At 32.6% G+C, this 20,169-nt stretch overlaps 1 protein-coding gene across 6 annotated transcripts in view; it reads right to left on the bottom strand.

Annotated features, from left to right (window-relative positions):
- The window catches only part of raskol (Ras GTPase-activating protein raskol), a 116,767-nt gene that overhangs the window by 51,184 nt on the left and 45,414 nt on the right, over nucleotides 1-20,169 (bottom strand). For 4 of the 6 annotated variants that reach the window (XM_013311331.1, XM_013311325.1, XM_013311324.1 and 1 more), the window contains one exon: nucleotides 16,502-16,691. In XM_013311331.1, coding sequence (XP_013166785.1) covers nucleotides 16,502-16,691 — 190 coding nt within the window. Of the gene's footprint in view, nucleotides 1-2,234; nucleotides 2,506-10,194; nucleotides 10,416-16,501; nucleotides 16,692-20,169 lie in introns of those variants that run through there. The other 2 variants (XM_013311337.1, XM_013311338.1) reach the window with 2 other exon arrangements.

Raw genomic sequence — 20,169 nt, 5'->3', positions numbered from 1 at the left:
TCCTCGGACATGTGACGGAAGTAGAGATATTGAGATAAAAGCTGTCATTAGTCACTTTTCACCGGACCTTATTAGAACTAACATGACGGATCCCAGCATTCCCATTGCAACTTAACGATATCTTACGACTATAAAACTATAGATATATCTTAAAAGGCCGCATGAGCCGTATATGATCTGTAATAACTGACCATAATTTGTTAGCTTGTATCCTAATAAGTACTAAATTTGTAAGGTCAAAAGCCAGTTTGTAACGTAAAATTATAGCTTTACCATTTTTTGTCCGCTTGTAATATAATGAATAAAGAAAGATTAAATGAGAAAAAAATAACTTTAAGATCGCTCCAAGAATTATATCAATTACGTTCTATGTAACTAATAAAAAAAAATTTCAATCACCGAAACGGTCATGAATTTCGATTGTTATGAGGAGGTTTAAATCGGTGATATTCAAACTAAACGAAATAAAAATGAAAAGTACCACAGATAATAAAAAATGGTTGGAAAATGATTTTGGTCATTAGTATCCAACGTATAGAATAACTAGCTGTAAATAATAACATCATCACAAATTACAAATCTTAAGTTCAGTGAACTTAAATTATATTAAATTAAATTATACTCCAAGCCATATTTTAGTAGATAAAAAATGAAAAATGTTTTAATGATCAGTTTCCGAACGCGACCAGTTTTTTTTTGTGGCTGCGCTCTCTCTACTTCCATTGGGGCCAGTTTCTCTGGGCTTGTTACACTTATATGGCAAAATGGGTACAGTATCACACGCCCTTCCGTTCGGGATATTGTTAGCTATAAGAAAAATTGTTACTATGTCATGAATCTGTTTTATTGATGTTTACACGTATAACGAGAGATTGTTCTATTTTATTACACACTTCATTGATTGTTACTTTGTTATTTCTATACTTTATAGTATATACAGATAATAATAAGTTTAATAACAAAATAAAAAACATAGGTTTAACATTAAATTAAACGCCCACATATAAACATACAATGAAGTCCCCATGGTAAAATATGAATGTGTCAGTTGTGGGGCCGATGGCCGGCGTAAAGTGGGTCACGCCTCTAAACCATTGGATACGCGGTAACATTTGTTTTGCGTGTTCAAATAACTCTCTTTGCGTACAATACTTTAGTCTGACTTGGTCACAGTGATTTTAGATTTATTTCATTTTGTAAGTTATTGCACAAAAAAAGAAAAATGCATTAATAAAAACAATAGAATTTTTGTAATAGTTTAAAAAAATACAGCTAAATTCATTTAGTATAGACTAAGACCTTGTCTTATAAATTGTTTGTTTTCTGAAATTCAAACAATGAACATTTTAAATCGTAATCATATTTTTAAGTTTTCTATCTGGCTTATTGTGCTCGGGGATTCATTGTTAGTTATGAACGCACAATAATTAGCGGATTTACGTAAAGTCATGGAAACCGTGCCGTGGGAGGCGCATTGTAGCAACTATAGAATAGAATAGCCTAAAGAAGTTTGTATAAAAAAGATTTTATAGATAGACAAATAAAAAGAACAAATGGAGGACTAAAGTGGGTCGAGCGAAATCATCTTATAATTAGTTACTTCTTGAATAAGGAGTAAAGTACCCTAAAGAAATCGTTTACCGTTTATATATCCATTTCAAAAGTACAAGTTTTCAACAAAAATGATAGCGGTATATTTAAACAACAGATTCGTCTAGGCCGTGTCCGCGAATCACGATTCCTTGAGATAGCCGATCCCGTCTCTACTTCCATTGTACTACAGCATTGTCTCGCGGTCACGAAGGTAAGCTCGGCAAAAATGTCACGCAGATTAACCTTATGGAGGAGTCTGTCGCGCTCGGTTTAACAAACACAATAGCGTGATTCATAGGTTTCGTTATGACTGGAAGATAACACAGACACTGTTACTTTTGTGACGAAAAAAATTGCAATAGAAGAGGCAATTTTGACAATAAAAAGTTGAAATAACTGCACAAAGTAATTCAAAACAACAAATCCAAAATGTACTCATGCGCTCTCTAGCGCAAGGAATCAGTAACCAATAGCCAATTTGTTTTTATATAAACAGTTAATTAATGTCAAAGCTTGTTTTAATTATTACCTGTACATTGTTTTTATTATTATCATTGTAAACATCATAACAAAACTAGCCTTAAAAAAAACAAGTTTTTATTTCCCCACGACATCTATCGCCAAGTAGCAACAATACTTACAAGCTCGAAGCGCGTCGAGAGATGGCGGTAAAGTCGACGAGTTGCCTCCTTGCATGGCCGCCAGAGCGGCGTAAGAGGACTCTTGATCACAGGGTAGGACATCACTGTATTTTCTTTTTCTATTTATAATGGCTTTCCACATCTTGAAACGTATACGTTTTTCTCTTTGGAGACTCATTTACATCGCGATTAATAACACTGGATGTATTGCATAAAACATAAACTGCAAATTCTGAATGAATAGTTACTTAGCGACTTGATGGACTATGGACTAGCGATTGAGATTGAGTTATCACCGACAATTGGTTGACACAGCGAATAGCAGTTTAAGATGTTAACGATACGCAATGGCAATAATAGGGGCACTGCCCTTTGCAACACCAACGGCCGGATTATTTTGCAATTCATATTATAAATCGCACAATACTGAAACGAATAGGAACTTAAATTTAGTTTTTGTAAAAACGCTGGTTTGCTGTTGCTGGTTTACTGGAATTCCTATTCATAATCTAAAAACTATGCAATTTATTTTTGTCCGTAGATAGTGACAATTAATTTGATATTTATTTAATTTTATAACTGGTCCAAATAAGAATATTGATTTGTAACCCTACTTCCAACGAATTTGTTAGGACTGAATATTTCAGTGTTTTCGTATGAACACATGCATTAAACTTTCACGTCACATAACAATGTCAGCCCAAAAACAAAATCGTATTGTTCAGTGGTGCTGTACAATATTGGTTTCAACTAACGGCTTGTAATACTTTACAGGTACGTAAACGTACTAAATTTATTTTTTAATCTGTTTAATTTTAATTGGGAAAGTTATAAGCACTATAAAATCCGTTAAAATATTTCGTTAAAAACAAAAAAATTAATGACCAATTACAAAAAATTACAAGTTTTATTCACAGTCAAACATTTTCATTCATTAGCTCTTAAATTAATTTATTAATTAATTAAACAAAAGAGGTCAGACGAGACCCTGGTTGGTTGCCAAAGACAATCCACACTAAATAATTATTACAAAATTATCCTACGATTAAAATCAGTACGAAATTTTCACAGCATTACTGATTGTGTATTGTGTTTTGTGTTTTGTCGTAAATTTTCTTAGTACAGTAACAAAAGTTTGCGTACAATTCATAATTAAATTTGAGGTTAAACGAGCATTAATTGTGTGATTTTATTTAGCCTTCAAAGCGAATTGTTGGATAAAACAATATTTATCAAAAATACTTAAACCATGTTTATAAATATCAATAGATGTTTCGTAATTAACTCAATTGAGTTATTTTAATTCAGATCCAGCGTATATTATTTTATTTTATAAAACAAGTCTTTTGTTTGCAAAAAGTTTACCGCTTCTTCATAAATATTACAACTGAACATGACTTTATTTGTTTTTTTTAACCATTTAAAAGAAATTACTCCTTTATTACTAAATCTATTATTTTTTTTGTAAAATTACATATTAATGACCTATGTAGTCTGTACAATATTTTGTCTCATATAAAGTAACGAGATAGCCTCAAGCGTCGCCATTGTTAGACTTAACAGTGGACTGCTAGTACCTGCGCCAAATCCAGCGAGAATACGTCACACGACCACCGCCAACGGAATACAATGGTAAGGGTATAGAGATGATTCAAAGGTGAATATAATTAATTAATTATTTTGATGCGTGCCGGCTGTCAAATAATATGAACGGGCTATTCTTTGGATAAGCAGTAGGATTTGAAAAACTAATTGCACTGTTGGTGCGGGTTATGTCCTGTAAGTAATAAAAAACATTGTATAGTAATGCGATTTTGCAGGTTTCAGGTTAGTTTAAAAAATCATAATACCGGTCATAAATTATCAGGTCCATAAAAAGTAAAACCTCAATATATTACTGTATACTTTGTCGGAGAAGTGACCCGACTGTTTATGAACTGTAGCAAGTACTATAAACTTTCTATAGGGACCCTACCTCATCATCTATAAGTATAAAGATATGCTTTCTCTTTCTTTCGCATTTTCCAAGATGGCGCCATTGTTTCGAAGCTGCATTAGTCCTGAGACAATGGGGGCTTGCGTTGAAAAATGAATATCTTCCTTTAACTTTTATCCACAGTTCTACGTTCGGATTTAAGTAGTATATTTTAAATGTTTCATGATTACCCAGTGTTTATCTTTCCGGATTCTTGAGTTGAAAACGAAACTTTACGAACATTGGTAAACGTAAGAATATTTAATCAAGATTCTTTCATAATTAGTATGTTATCGGTTTATAATTACTATGTTAATTAAAAGTTAATAAATCAAGAGGTATATTTAACGGACACGAACCATTCTGAAATTGATATCTTTAAATTGTAACATAATATTTTAAGTTGCTAGAATGTATCTCGTCAGAATAATGAAGCTCATAATCAGATTATGCGGGCGTTACTGACAGAAATTCACATGTATGAAGCGTTAATTTCATCACATTTAAATATAAATTTAATGTCGATGATGCATTGACGCACAAAGGTGGGCACTCGCAAGATTACTCATCGACTGTCCGAAGGCGTAGGTTACCCATCCTGCCCACGCGACTCTTGCTAAGGTTTAATCATAGGACGCTGATCGAAACTTAAATTATCGATTAATTATGCTGTCACTTTCGACGGTTCTTATCCTCATACTATCTCGGTTGCTTCATCTTACTAACATGATAAGGTAAATACGCAAAATATAAATAAACAGTGCAAATGTAACTTTAATTCTCTTGTAGTATATATCTCAGTGTTCAGAGATAGGTATTATAACTGATATCATATTATAACCCAACAAAAACAAAGTGTCAATATTTTTTATATTCGTCACCTGAAACTTGTAGCTACTGCAGTATTAATTTACGTAATAATGATACTCAGTAATTGGACGCCGAATAAAAACCTTGGTATATCTTTTTTGACAACTTATTTGAAAGTTTTAACACTTTGTTATTAATGGTTTATCTCACTTTACTACACACACAAGGACGGGAAAAGGAATTACATATTTGATGTCCATATTAATATAATTTAAAATGTTTTTGTGTTCAAATTTAATAATTTTCTTTTATAAGAGAAGGGGGCAAACGAGCGGGATCACCGAGGTGATCATAGACATCCATGGACATTAGAACCACCAGAGGAACTGCAGATGCGTTGCCGGACGCTCACTTCTTGAAGGACCCATTGATGTATTGTACACTTCTATAGTTGTTTCATTGGTCATGGCGGTGCTATGGTGCCTGGTGACTTACAAGACAGGTGGCCCGATGCCAACTGCCATTGTTTACATTATTAGCGCACGCTTTATGGCGCTGCGTGCTATAAACTATAAATATGGCGGCGAGGCGCGAGCGTGCATTGCGCGCGAAACCGGACACCGGACGTGTGGAGCCATTTTACATCAATGTTCACCTTCAATTACATCAGTGTCTTATTTTTGAAGAGAAAAACAGAAAGCTTCGATCAACAATGTTTTTGAACGAAGTGGGAAAGGAAAGGGAATTATTTTATTTATTTATGATTTATTTGCTTAACTTGGAATAGTCAATTCTAAACTTTGATGTAAGCAAAGTAACGTGATTATTACTTATTGAAATGGAATGAATTAAATGTTTTAAATAGGTTTATTAAAGTTTTCTATATCAACAATATCTGTGTATAAAAACATTTTTTATGAACTGGTTTCATTGTTTAAAGCACACACATAGACTTCACTTAATTAAGTAACTAATAATTTTGACAAAACGTTTATTGAGTGGTACAAAATGAGCAATAATATTAATCAACGATGATTACCGCATTGACATTTAATAATCACTGAATATGGCGTTATATGATTCCAATAGATTATCTAGTGGGCGTAAGTATCTCACGAACACATCGTTACTCGTCTCGAACCGTTGCGTTCATCAAATAATAATATCCTTGTGTCCGCGCTTCGATACATCAGTTTGCTAAACACGTGCTGTCCGCTTGTGTAACCGTGATTATGGGATATACATCTTGTACTCGTACCAGTATATGTATACACGTACTATAGCTACTCGTACTACTACTAGATTTTTCTAAAACAACTTCTACAATTGCGGATGTCTATGGGCAACGGTCGCTTTACTATCCCTGCGATTTCTGATGGCCGCTTACTCGTTTGCCACCTTATGATATTAAAAAAAAACTTGTGTATTAATTCCTTTAAATTAGAAAGAACACCGTAAAGAAAATGTGTATTTTTTGACGATTATAAAGTAAAGTTATTCATTTCTATGTGAAAAAAGTTGACTTTACCGTTGACTAATTTGGCGACTTTCACCAAACACTTTATATTCATATTACAATATTAGATATAGAAATTAATATAAACAAATGAACATTGGTGTAGAGAGCAATATGTGTGTTCCAATTAAACTATGCTATATTTATAAAGCCGATAAGAAGCGCATTGTTGGCTTAACAATAATCCTTATTTTAACATATGTAACATTAGATACAGCATGTTCAAATTTTTTAAAAGACAATATAAATAAATATGCTTTATACACTTATGTAAATAATAGAGGGTTTTTGTAATCAAAGTTTTAAGGTTAAAATTCAAAATAACTTTTAAAACTCAACTTGAGTCTGACGATGATTTATAAATAGTGTGACTTATTTGTGTCGCGACAAAATTTGAAGGTTCACAGATGCATCTCGGCGCCGCTTAAGGAAGCTTGTATCGGCGGCTCAGCACAGGACAGACGTTTTAACGTTCGTATCAACCTTGGCATCGTTATCTCATTCGCTCAGCTTCATTAATACAATTCACTGAGCGACGCGAATCTTTATCATTAATTATCCCACGGACATAATTATCACAAGTACTTTAATTAAATTATTACTGAATTTATATATCTGATGACATCTAATAGATTTAAAAAATTATATCAAGTCTTAGATAAATTGAATTAATTATTAAATACTATCTATAAAATCATTACATACTGATAAATTCTTAATAAAAGTTTAGCTTTCAATCAAATAAAGCAAGTAACAAATCTAGTAGTTAGATAAAAAGTTTAATATCAAATTATAATATACTGCAATTTTTTTAAAGCACTTTCAGTTTTTGATGTTCAGACAGACAGTTTAGGTTATAAAGCGACGCAATGTACTACGCATGTTCAGTACTGCATCCCCTTACGTCGCAAAAGGGGTGAGCGCACGTCACCCCCAAGCGCCATGCATAGCGGATCATATCGTTTGCCTAATGAATTTGACGCGACCTGCGTCAGGGATATTCGCCCCCTTTGTTCTCGAGCCCCTAGTGCTCTCCCGATTTATTGGCATTACCACCCTACGTTCATCAACTCCCCCCGATTAATTATTAAGAAGTATTCTGGAATTGCACAAAAACAGTTCTTTAAAAATTTGGGTATTTTGAAAAGCGCCCGTGTTTACAGCTTACAATCAAACTTAGTGACAATTTTTTAGAAATCTATAGAGATTAAATATGTAGGAGAATAGGATCACTCTACAATTCTGCACAAACAAGACATGAGTAGCACCAATACATTGTACAAACAAAAACGCTTGCATCGGCCACTGACTTGCATCGGGCGGAGCAATCCACTCGTCACACGACACTAAACATTAATGTATTTCTTTTTAATTTACGTAATCGTTTGGAAAACTGGCACAATTTCCATAATGCACTGATACGTCTCAGATCGACAACTTTCGCCAATACGTAGTTTCTCTCACTTGCTCGTTTGACGGGTTACAGCTGACAGTTTTTTAATCATTATTAATAAATATTATGGTCATTAATTACCAAATCGATAATAAAACGACGTAAAAATGAAAGGATACGATATGATGCAAGTCCGATAAGAAAAATTGTCATTTTTAAAGCAATTACTATAGAGAATTTCGGTTTGTTTTTTTATTTGTATAGTCAATGCTATGCTTACTAACTGCGCTGGTTTTATTTAATTAACCATAGTCGTCTTACCACAATATAGAGATGAAATTAAAATTAAGTATTCTAAAAGAAAGGACCGAAACCAATTTGTCAAGTTTGACATGAACAGATGGTCATCATGGTCTTGAAGTTTAAAATGCTCTCAAAAGATCAGCCATTGGGGATTGAGGGTCAACATATATGAAGGCGAACCACCCAACAATTGGGTTGCTAAATGTAAAAAATGTGACCTTAGTGAAAATTATCCAAATTTGAGTTACCTTAAATAACTCATGCTAGGAATGTATGTAACTCTGAAACGTGTATAATAATAGGACTAACAAACAGAAAATAAACGCTCCACTAATTAGCAGAACACCCGAATTTATTCCCAGTACTCTCCACCGGAGATTAAACTAACCTAGAATGCTTTGTTATATATGTTATATAACGCTAATTTTAGTTTAGTAATAATTCAATGTGAACAATTATATTAAAAACTAACTGTCGTCTGCGCGGAATTAAAAAAAATAATTAGTAGTCCGTGCTCTTCAGGAATATTCTACATCTATGCCAAACTTCAGCGAGATCCATATAAACATTCGGATTTATAATATTAGTAAGTTTGCTATACATTATTGAGAACGGTTATCCCTCGCGTGACCGCATGGTGATTATCCACGAATGGTTTAGTAGAGACCATATCACTGTTAGATTCATGAACACCTTTAAAATACCGGAATCGATACACTATAAAGATCAGGAAGTGTAGCGGTAATCAGAGGTACGTACGTTAGTTTTATGGAATTTGGCACGAAAAGCGATCGCATCACGACATATTTATGCAACGATCAATGACCACGAATATACAGCATGTTGCATAACTATACTATGAAATCATTTATAGAGTTCTGTTCAGATTAACGGGTTCAATATCACGTAAGTTATTTCATTCTTACACATTTTATTAACTTCGCAATTTCAGACTTTTCAAATCAAACAGTACAATATGTAATTTGATATTTGTATATTGATATTCAAATTAACAAACAAGAAAAATAATGGCATTTAAATCGTAAGATTAAGATGAAATAAAACTAATAATATGGATATTATGCAAACACTGATAGTGAATCTTAAAAAAAAACGAAAACTAAATCTGTGAAATGACAGTGACTTTCATCTTAAAATATTCTCTACTTTGCATTGTTAATTAGAAACTTAAATCTGAATATATACAAAGTTAATTTAGAAGAGAGTAAGAACAATGGATAAGTCAGCAGTAATGACCATTACCTCTAATTGAATAAAGACAATTCAGTTATAGCAATTAAGACTTAGTGTGAATGTGGCTCCTTGGCGCTGCGCTTACACGGTATGAGTTTTGTTGTATGCTTATCAAACGTTCTTTTATTAATATTAGTTTGTAACATTTATTTACAATCGTGTATTTCGTATATGTATTTATTACTAAACTCGCTTATTTTAATTTGATGACTACCAACCTACACCAATTTCTTCCTTAAGAGATTATTCTTATTGCTGCGAAACTTTTTAAACTTATACACTCCGAAGTATTAACGAACGTTAAAAATTGTTTTATATATGTTGTGTTTATCATAATAATGAGTTTAATAAGGTCTAAAATATTGTTCTTAATGCAACATTAATTACGACATAAAATTATTTTCGCATTATGTGTTATCAGCATAAATTGTACAATAGTGTATTTACGTTGATTTCGCAATGCCCAATAAAGTATTGGGCTGTTACAAATTTCAAAAACAAAAATACTCTTAATTTCAATTTCAACAGCTTGTTTTTATCAAGTTGTGTACAATTAAGTTTTTGAAATAAATTGTGTTTTAAATAGGATGTAAATGTTTGTAATGTTTCAATGCGTAGAATTCTTAAACTGCTTTTCGCTGTGACCTTTTCTTAGTATCGGTAACTAATCCAATAACATCGCATTAGCAACACTTAAACAAAACCTTACGATGTATTTTGACCGCGCACTTAACAGCTGATTTCTTATCACAATCACAACACAAACACAATTCAAATGCACATTTTTAACCAAAAGTTCTAAAACACTCCACTTGTACTTTTTGCACAAAAGTAGTGTGTGCCTTGAACCGAATTATATAAATAAAAAAGTTTTTTTTTAATATTTGAAAATCGAACGCAGATCAAAGACGGAGTGTGCAACCAGTCGGAAGCGGTGTAGCGCACTGTGGCTCGCGCGCCGCGTGCCTCGCGTCTGCCCGCGCCGCAGACGGAGAAATGTAGGGTCGTCAAATGTGTTCTTTATGATAATTACGCGTAATTTTCCGCTTTACAGAATTAAGAGTACGCCATCACGCTGTATACAGCACATAGATATATAGGCATAATCATTCGGCCAAATCTAGTATTTGCACAGCAATCGCTTTATATGAGCTTTTAGGCTATAATGCAGCTTTAATAATTACACGATACTCCAAATATCTTGATCTCTATTTCTAATAAACAGTTAAGCTACCTTCCTAATCCTTTGTTGTATGTATTCCCATATAAACTTAGCCAATGGTGACTTTTAAAATCTTTGAACATATAAGTATTTTGAAAGGTTTATAATTTATTTATTATGAAAATAAGCGTCATAAAAAACAACACAAGTGGCAACCCTATTATTGTACACAAACAATAGAATAGTAGAGAGCAACGTCGCGCTGCACCGCATCGCCTGATATGAACGAACCTACAAATGCACTCCTATCGAATATTGAAAACTCTGACTCAACACTACTAAAAGCTCAATTGTCTACACTCTACACGACGTACAACCCTTTCAAGTTCAAACGCGTGAATCATTTACAAGAGAAATGTAATGAGGATAGTTTGGATTCATCGATTGCAGATTATGTAGACGTTTTTTTACAATTAATGTTTTCTATTAAATAAGATACTTTGCATAGATTTGCAATTTGAATGTCAAGGTTTTTGCATTAAACAAATCCGTACTCCGTACTGCTTATGATTTTTATATTGTAGTTAAAAAGTAATCGGTACAATTATTTTAAGTCAGTTGTAGCTAGCAAATAGGCGAATTTTTATAAGAGAATATTAATCTTACTACTCGTAATATTATAAACGCGAATGTTGGGATGTGTGGATGGACAGATGTTTGTTAGAAGGTATCTTCAGAACGGCTGCATGGATCTCTCTGAAATTTAGCATAGACATAGAACATTGTCGTGATAAACACATAGACCACTAATTAAGTTATTTTTTTAAATTTGGCGCATACGGAGTGGCGGGCGACAGCTAGTAGACATATAAACAACGAGCATTTATGAATGAAATTACGTTTGAAATGTCGAGTCGTAGTTACCTTGAATGAGGAATGTGTGAGTTGTATGGCGAGCGAAGATAAGAGAAAATCCATTCAATAATTAATTAGAACGCAAAAAGCTACATTTGTAAAATACCGTAATAGTCATTTAGTAACGTTGTTACGAGGACAGGCAATTTAAAGTAAAAATCATCTTTTGAAAAATGTTTTTTCAGCGCCGGTAAAATTTAATTAAAACAGAGTTAACGATACTTTTTTTTCTCATTAATGAAAAGCTTTTTACAGGTCTATCTTGTTGTACACCATACAGAACTATAATTTGTATTTCCACGTAAAACTGAAGCAATTAAATCATAGGTTTATCTTACTTATATTATAAATGCAAATGTTTAGATATCTATCTATTTGTATGGATGTTTGTTTGAGGTATCTCCGGAACGGCTCAACATATCTCGATTAAATTTGGCATAGACGTAGAACATACGATTAAAAAAGACGTAGGCGACTTATTAAGAGGTTCTTTAATTTCGCGAGAGCGGAGTCGCGGGCGACAGTTCTTTCATACATACAGAGACAACTGAGTATGGGCTTAAAAATTAGGCAGATATAATTATATCCTCCTAAGCTAAGTTTTAAATTTTTAACACTGTAAATATGTATAAATCGTAAAGCAATGTAGATTTTAACTCTAACAATATCCGTAGCCTATACCAACTCATATTTACGAGACGTCCTCAGTGTTAAGGCCGTAGATAAAATATTCATAGTTTCCGGACGCCGTCTGCAACTTTCAAGAAAGTTCAATAACGACCACTAAAGTCTTAAATGTTGACTTGATCATGTCTTAATTGGAAACTTGATAGCAATGACTGTATAAATGAATATACAAATTGGAACCACATGTTTCTTATACGTTTGTGTAGTAACATTTAACCATGAATTTAATCTACCTATAAACAAATTAACATTCCTTATATTCTCTTTGGAAAACCGGTGATAACAACATGTTCTTATACAGGGGTTTCCGCAGTGCAAACTCACAGTTGTTAGCCGATCTTTCACTACAATCGATGGACACTCTCTACCCTTATCTCTAAGCTTTGATACTACGAATTCTGACTCCTTATTCTTTTAGAAAGCAGAAAAAGAATGAAACATACTTTTAACATACGTCCGTATTCTGGGAAGACATGAGCTTTCCCATGTTTCCAGTACTTGTTTACTTAGAAATAAATACGAGGAAAATGATTACTTATTACAAAACAAAGGGGACCCCACAGGCGAACGGACATGGATTAAATTAGTATATCCTACTTGTTTACGGACGTTAGTTTTATTTATTCCAGCTAATTCTAAATAAACTAAAAGTCTAACTGCTTTAACGTAACTGTATTTAACGTAAATCTCCAATATTGGGCTTGACTCTGAGCGCAGCAGTAATCCTACGCATTCTTTACCCACGATTACTTTGTTTAACACACTGTCGTATACTTTATTTTGTATTTATTTTCTTTATGATTAAATCAATTGGGAACATCAAACCGTACTTATTTTTAGCGGACGTACACATGTATACTACACAGTTTGAGCGAATTAACATTCAGGCCGAGCATGGAGCGCCTAACAGGGCCGGCGGTAAGTCAAGCATCTTACTTCCCTATTAGTCCCACCTGTGACTCAGGTTTCGTGTTAAATGACAAATCAAAGGCAACGCCCTCTGTATTGAAAACAAATTTGAATGCAACGTTTTATTTCTTTGAAAGATTCCGCGACGCTTTTGGCTTATTGTAATTTGCTTTCCTAACGACTTGAGGTTTATTATTATTTATTGTAGATTTTATTTGTAAGCTATACTTAAACTATATGATTTTATACTGTACACATAATAGCGTTTATCATTAAATTTTGTAGAGAAATCCTTGTTAGTGCTATTTTAGAATAACTTTTCGTCGCCAGAACGGTACGTGATCTATTTTAAATACGTCACTCGACCCCATCTATTCGTAAGTACCGAACATAGTTTTTAAATAAAAAAAAAACCTAACATGACTTTATTCAATAAGAAAGCTTAAATTAGATATCTCCCAATCTTTTCAATTTGCTATTACAATATGGAATTATTGCTGAAATTGTAAACGAAAGAACTATTTCCATTACCATCAGTGTATTTTAATATCATTATTAACAAACGATTATTTTGTGATGTATGTAAACATACTAAAATAAATTTAAAAGCAAAGCATCAAGGCACCCAGAATATAAACACTGGTCGTATATAATTCGTCCCGAATAAAGTAAAAATGTCGTTTCCTCCGTTACCAACTTCCTTTTCATTGATTTTTCGAGTAGTATTTTTAGACTAGAATCGAGTGAAACAACTGCTTCCTGTCGCTGCAATTTTGTGTGCTACATCAATTAATCACACACATGACTCAATCTTTTACTTTAGTAATTAATCGTTAGTTGTAATTAGTATAAAATTACTTTTAGTATTTTTCGAAGACATTTTGAATTGTGGTCTGTCCGATGACCATATCATAAGCTTAATTACTAATAAACAAATAATCGTTAATTGCCAAATAGGTCACCCATGTCTATGACAATATTTGTTGAAATGTGCGTATATATTTATTTTCCCCCGACGAACTCACAAGTCACAAGCTAGAGGTTTGCGAAATAAAAGGGAGACAATGAACATTGCGGTTTTCTAATTAACATACAACAATAATAGTTTGTATCGGTTTGGCCGATTACTCATCGTGTAGTCAGTAGGTGAACTGGCGGTATCTCTGCCGGCCGGCGCAGGACGGGAGCCATATCAATTAAAAACGGCACACCCGTAATTGTGCTCGTTTTAGCTCCATTGCGCCAGACGAAGGGATAGCGTCAATTGTAGTATACTATGTATTTAAAATTGTACATTATATACCGTTTTGCAATGGTTTATCAATGGGTTGTTTTATGTAGTTTGAGACTTAATTTACAAAAGATTTACAAAAGTTTGTTCAGAGAACTGCCTGAAAACTTTCAGATTAACACAAAAATAAACTCATGTAAAATTTCATATATCAGTAAGTGTTTCATATATCATGTTACTTAATTCCTTTATCACCAATTCCTTTGAAAAAATGAAAGATAAAATAAATCTGTTTTTTATTTAACAGTGGAAAGTCAATTATGCAACAAACTAATGCATTCACTGTTTGAAACTGTTCCCGAGGACGTTGAATAAAGTCCCAAGTATGCGGCCGGGAGTCGGGAGTACAGTAAAAAGCAGGCAATAATCGATTGGAGCCGGATGAGTGCGCGCGCGACGAGTCGCCTCGTTACGGTGCCCGGCCATGGCTTCCTTACAATACTAATGTCCGTTCTGCTTTCCCCAAACAGTGCCCTACAGCTCCACTACTACGGAGACAATTTATTATGATTGTATTGGAAAAAATGTGTTAAAATGGTAATAAAAACCAAAAATAAATACGTATTTTTCTACATTTAGCAAAAAAAATGACGACTTGCTAATAACCTTATTTAAAAAAAAACCACACTATCTGCTCTAAATTTTTAATACTCTAAAATTTATAGGCTGCAGATTTTATATTTTTTAATTTAAACTAAATAAATTGTTACATGTAACATTATCCTTTAAATAATATACTTTAAAAGCACCGAAAAAATTATTTAGTGAAGGTAAAAGAAAATTTGGCGAGTAAGATTCAAACTCATTTTTTACTTATTGAGATTTTATTTCTTATTCAAACTACATGAGTTATGTTCCTATGAAATACACAATAATAAACACTCAAAAATCATTACGCTCTTGTCAAGCGCATAAAAAAGGCCAATTAAACAGATTCTACACCATTTATACAAATGGCAAAAAAAAGAATGAAATTTTAAAGTTCCGTATTAAAATTAAAGAAAAAAGACATAGATTTTTTCATTTTAGTACATCATTATTAAGTATATTTGATCGCTCTGTCAGAAGTACTATGGTCACCCTAATCAGAGCTAATGACACCCTATAACAACTTAAAAACACGTCACTTTACTTATGAACACCGTATTGCAATTAACGTTTGAATACCTAAAAATGCTTAGTAACAAAAACATTCGAAGTTGATTTCGAATGTTACTGTTTTGTTAAAACCGGGATGTTTAAATTGTCTCTGGTTTGAACCAGATACAATTTACCAAAGAAATAGTAATACCAGAGAAATATTAATTACCTGATATATTTTTGTAAGTAAAATTCTGAGCTAAGTTTACAAAGCAGTTACTAACAATTTCACCGATATTTTCATTGACTATTAAATTTTCAAAACATGTTTTCATGTATTTAAAGCAAAATATAATGAAAACTCCTGTCTATCTGACAACTCTCAGCGTAAGGTATGAAATAGAAGTGACTAGTACGTGGAATTATAAATAAGGAAGACGTAAAACTACGACTCAACAAGCCAGACTATAACGTCGTATTCGCGTCATATTCCCGAGTACGTACATAGAAATGTGTAACTGTAGTTTTGAACAGATATCCTTCCGTCTGAAGAGTCTTCATAAAAGGTTTTTTTATAAATAAAGAATCTCCGCATCGTATGAAAATACTGCTAGTTTTCCTCGCTCAAATACCGACTATAATGAAGTGACTATAGACATGGTTTGTATTCTGTTGATTAAAAGTAGCTCCCTTTTTTGTTTTATTTTTTTACTAAATAAAAATAAGAGTATATTACGTATGTGCGTAAAAATAGTACATATCATTACATTTTAATACTATTAAATAATACTATTTTTTTAATAAAAACTTTAGCGTCGCCATCTATCTAAGAAATTTAGCAACGGTCTAATTTGAGTTTTTGGAGTTTCAGCTATTCGACGCTAGATGGCAGTGCCAACGAATTTTTATGAAGTGAATACTTCTATCAATAAAAATGCCATATCTATTTAAGTAAATAATAAAAAGTCTTACCTTGAACGGGCACAGCTCGTAAAGACACGGCATCTTCTTCGATCTCGTCTTCAACTTCTTCCTCGGTGATAGAAGGTGGCGCTGCCCAACATCGTAACCGTACCCCAGCGGTTCCCGCGTTTGAACCGGCATCTATTCTCACCCGAGGAAGACTTCGAGTCGAATATTCCCCATTGTTATTCGTTGATAGCTGTAAACAATAAATAATTTGTTAATTTTATTGATAAATTAATTATGAAATAATTTGTATTTTTGATATTCATTCCGTTGATATTTTCAAATTTTTTAAAATTGATACGATTGTAATGATTCCTTTGCCCTCATAGTATTTACTGCACATACCTACTTACATCAACCAAGCGAAACATGGATAAAAAAGTAAGCACTAAACGTTTGTAAACATGACTCCACTTATTTACACTAAAGACATTTGATAATAATAACTAATAAAAATAATTAGATTAACATATTTCAGAGAAAAATATACACATTTGCACAAAACATGTAGTAAGTATTGACAAGCATGCAATTAAACTCAGGATGCAACGAGTGGGTAGCAATATCGCTTGCGACATGAAAATTAACTTGTTTCTTATGTCGTACGTATGTTTTTGAAACAACCCAGAGTAATTTAATATTCAATTAAACACTCCCTTAGTGTACATTTCTCATACTAAATTAACGCTAAGGGCTTAAGGCAATAAAGTTTAATACGAACTGCGTGTCAAAAGGTTAATTAAACCGCAAATGAATCATGTTTAAATATAAATGTCAGAAAATAATGGCGACGACTCCTTTCTGTCTCTTGTCCTCTTGGGTCACAGTTTGTTTTTTCCTTAAATATAAGACTGCTTAGTGACTTATATTATGCAAATTTAACCGGATTTAATGCAAATAAGTAAACACATTTAAGCATTTACTTAACTTCAACCGACTTTGACATTTATAAAAAATCTACTTAAGCTTTTAAGACTATAAAAATTTATTTTAGTCCACTGTCAATACGATATAAGAAACTGTTAATGAAATCTGTGTGTTCTAATTACAAAACCAGGACATTCTAAGTATGGAATTTGGGTTTTCAATTAATATATGAAATTAAAAACATTGTTCAACGGCTGGCTTCCTTCCTTTTCCAGAGAATTTAAAAATGTAAATTAGATATATAAAGCACTTTGAATAAGGCCATATTAATGGAAGCTGAAGAGCTGGCTTACATATGACTACATATGACAATATGATAACTCGATAAGTTTTTACAGTAAAATTTCCAACAACACTACAGATATTTCTCGTATTAAACAAATAATCGTGAAGAAACGCAACTTAAGGAAGTAATATCGTGATCGTGAACCCACGACTTTAATCTAAAAGAGAAAGATTACAATTATCCATCAATACCAATAATTGTAACAAAACAAGATGAATGTAAATTAACTAATATTTGGAGTTAAAAACTGTGTTACTCACAAAGCGATGCAATGACTAGAGCTAGTCATTAAGCGTAATGAAGGAGTTATGACATTAAGGGTTCCAGTAATAGTTGTCTGTAGTCGATCCGTGCAGTATAATTACTGTTATGCTGGGAGTAGTGCAGCCGCAGGCAATGCGTGCGAAACAAATTAAGCAACTCTCGAGTGACACTATTGGCAGATGTGTAATTAAATAATTACTTAGCGTTGGTTTCTTTTAGTTCAAATTCTCTGCATAAAATATATCGTCATCCCTGTTACTATCTTTAACAAAACAGAGTTAAGAATATGTTTTAAATGAAGATCTTGGTATCAGAAACCTACCGTTAGTGCCGCCATACACGAACTACTTACTAACACAAAGCTCAAAGCTGTTATTTTAATCGTAGGCATTTTCTTTATGACGAAAATGAGCTTTAGTAACCTACTTAATATTTTGATTTATAATAGCAGTAGCATTCAAGTAATTATTCCAACTGTTTCATAAATATTAGCCTTATTATATTCCTACAATTACGCTAATTGTATAATTTATTTTATGCAACATTTATTACAATATGCCATATAAAGAAATGTTATAAATTCTTTATGAGATATAAGTTCAAGTTTACGAGAATGACTAAAACCTTAAGAATGAATTGTTTCTGACGTGTTCTCAATTGACCAGTCACCTGATATCGTGTATAGATAGTGACCGATACAAATGTCTACTAAAAAGACATTTTCGTTAATATTTTCGTTTCCTACAAAAGCAGTAAATTTTCGCAGAGAAATTAATCATAGGAGATCAGCTTTCAATTTTAATAATATGATTTGATTATGTGGCAACATAATTAACATAAACATATAAAATGTCACCATAACATAATATATTCAGAATATAACTTAGCGATAATTAGCAAAACGTGAGTTCTGAAAGTGGGTTGTACCCGTTTACATCAGATAATGACGTGCTTTTAAATAGCTAAATGTTACACAAGAGGTTTCTGGCCGACCATTCTTAAGAAGTAAAAATAATGGTAAGTAATTATTTAAAAAAAAATACAAATCCATAGACTATCTGTGCTTTTTATTTTAATATCCATAACTATAATCATTTTAAGGCAGAAGGACGAATGAGAAAGTAGGTCATATTATATATTTACGATTATAAATCACCAGCTGAATGCTAAAGTTGTTTTTTCAAAATTAAATAAATAAAGTTACGAAACACCACCAACATGTTTCGTAACAAGGGTCGAGCTGTCTGCCTTGAAATCCGAAGACAGTCAATTGTTTCCAAGATTCACAGGTACTTAAAGCTTTTATCTATGGCTATTTTAGAAAAATACTGATAGCAAATACTGACCACGTAGATTAAGAGTAAAAACAAATAGTCATTGACCAATGAGTTCTATTTTGTTTAAAAAAAAATTAACGTTTCTATATTTTTAATATAACCAAGTTTCTACCAATTCAATTATATTGAGAGTTCATACAATATAGAATAAAATACATGGTACAAATGTATATGTATTGTATATCAGTCAAGTTCCCTCACAAAAAGACGAAAGTACAAATTAGCTTCACAACATCCGAGACTCATCGAGTGTGACCCACTTACAAGGAGTTGAGAAGACGAGATGCATACAGCATAAACACACATCCGACAACACGTCCGCTTATAGAAATCTATAAATAACTCCAAAAAATCATCACACATTACAACAGTCAAAAGTTACGGCGACTCCATATAAATTAAAATACAACCACATAATGATTCATCTGTTTGGATTGTTTAGATAAAATATTGTTTACGTTAAATCCCCAACTGAAGTTATATTTAGGTTAAAATTAGTTTATTACACATAGTTTCTTTGTTCATTTAAATTTATGATTGGAATTGTTTTAGTTAGATATAAAAGGGAACACATTATTGAATGACGTCACCCACTAACATTTCGTGTCGTCATCGGGGCCAAAACAATTGCTGCAAGAACCTGTTAACGCTTGTAACAGAATATCATCCCAAAGTCACTTTGTTAAAGATTTGATAAAATCAAGGGCAATGTGAACTTTAGCGTAAGTAAACAATTGCTCCTTATTTCCATTCATTTTAAAACAATCTTTAAATGTTACGAAGTTGATGAAAATAAAACAGGCCATATTTTTTTATTATCACGTAAACTTAAAGAGTGTAATCGCTTCCCAGTTTTT

The sequence above is a fragment of the Papilio xuthus genome, unplaced genomic scaffold (genome assembly GCF_000836235.2).
Source record: "Papilio xuthus unplaced genomic scaffold, Pxut_1.1 DF827680.1, whole genome shotgun sequence".
NCBI lineage: Eukaryota > Metazoa > Arthropoda > Insecta > Lepidoptera > Papilionidae > Papilio > Papilio xuthus.
The sequence above is the reverse complement of the archived record's forward strand: the minus strand, read 5'-3'. Positions and strand labels throughout refer to the sequence as shown.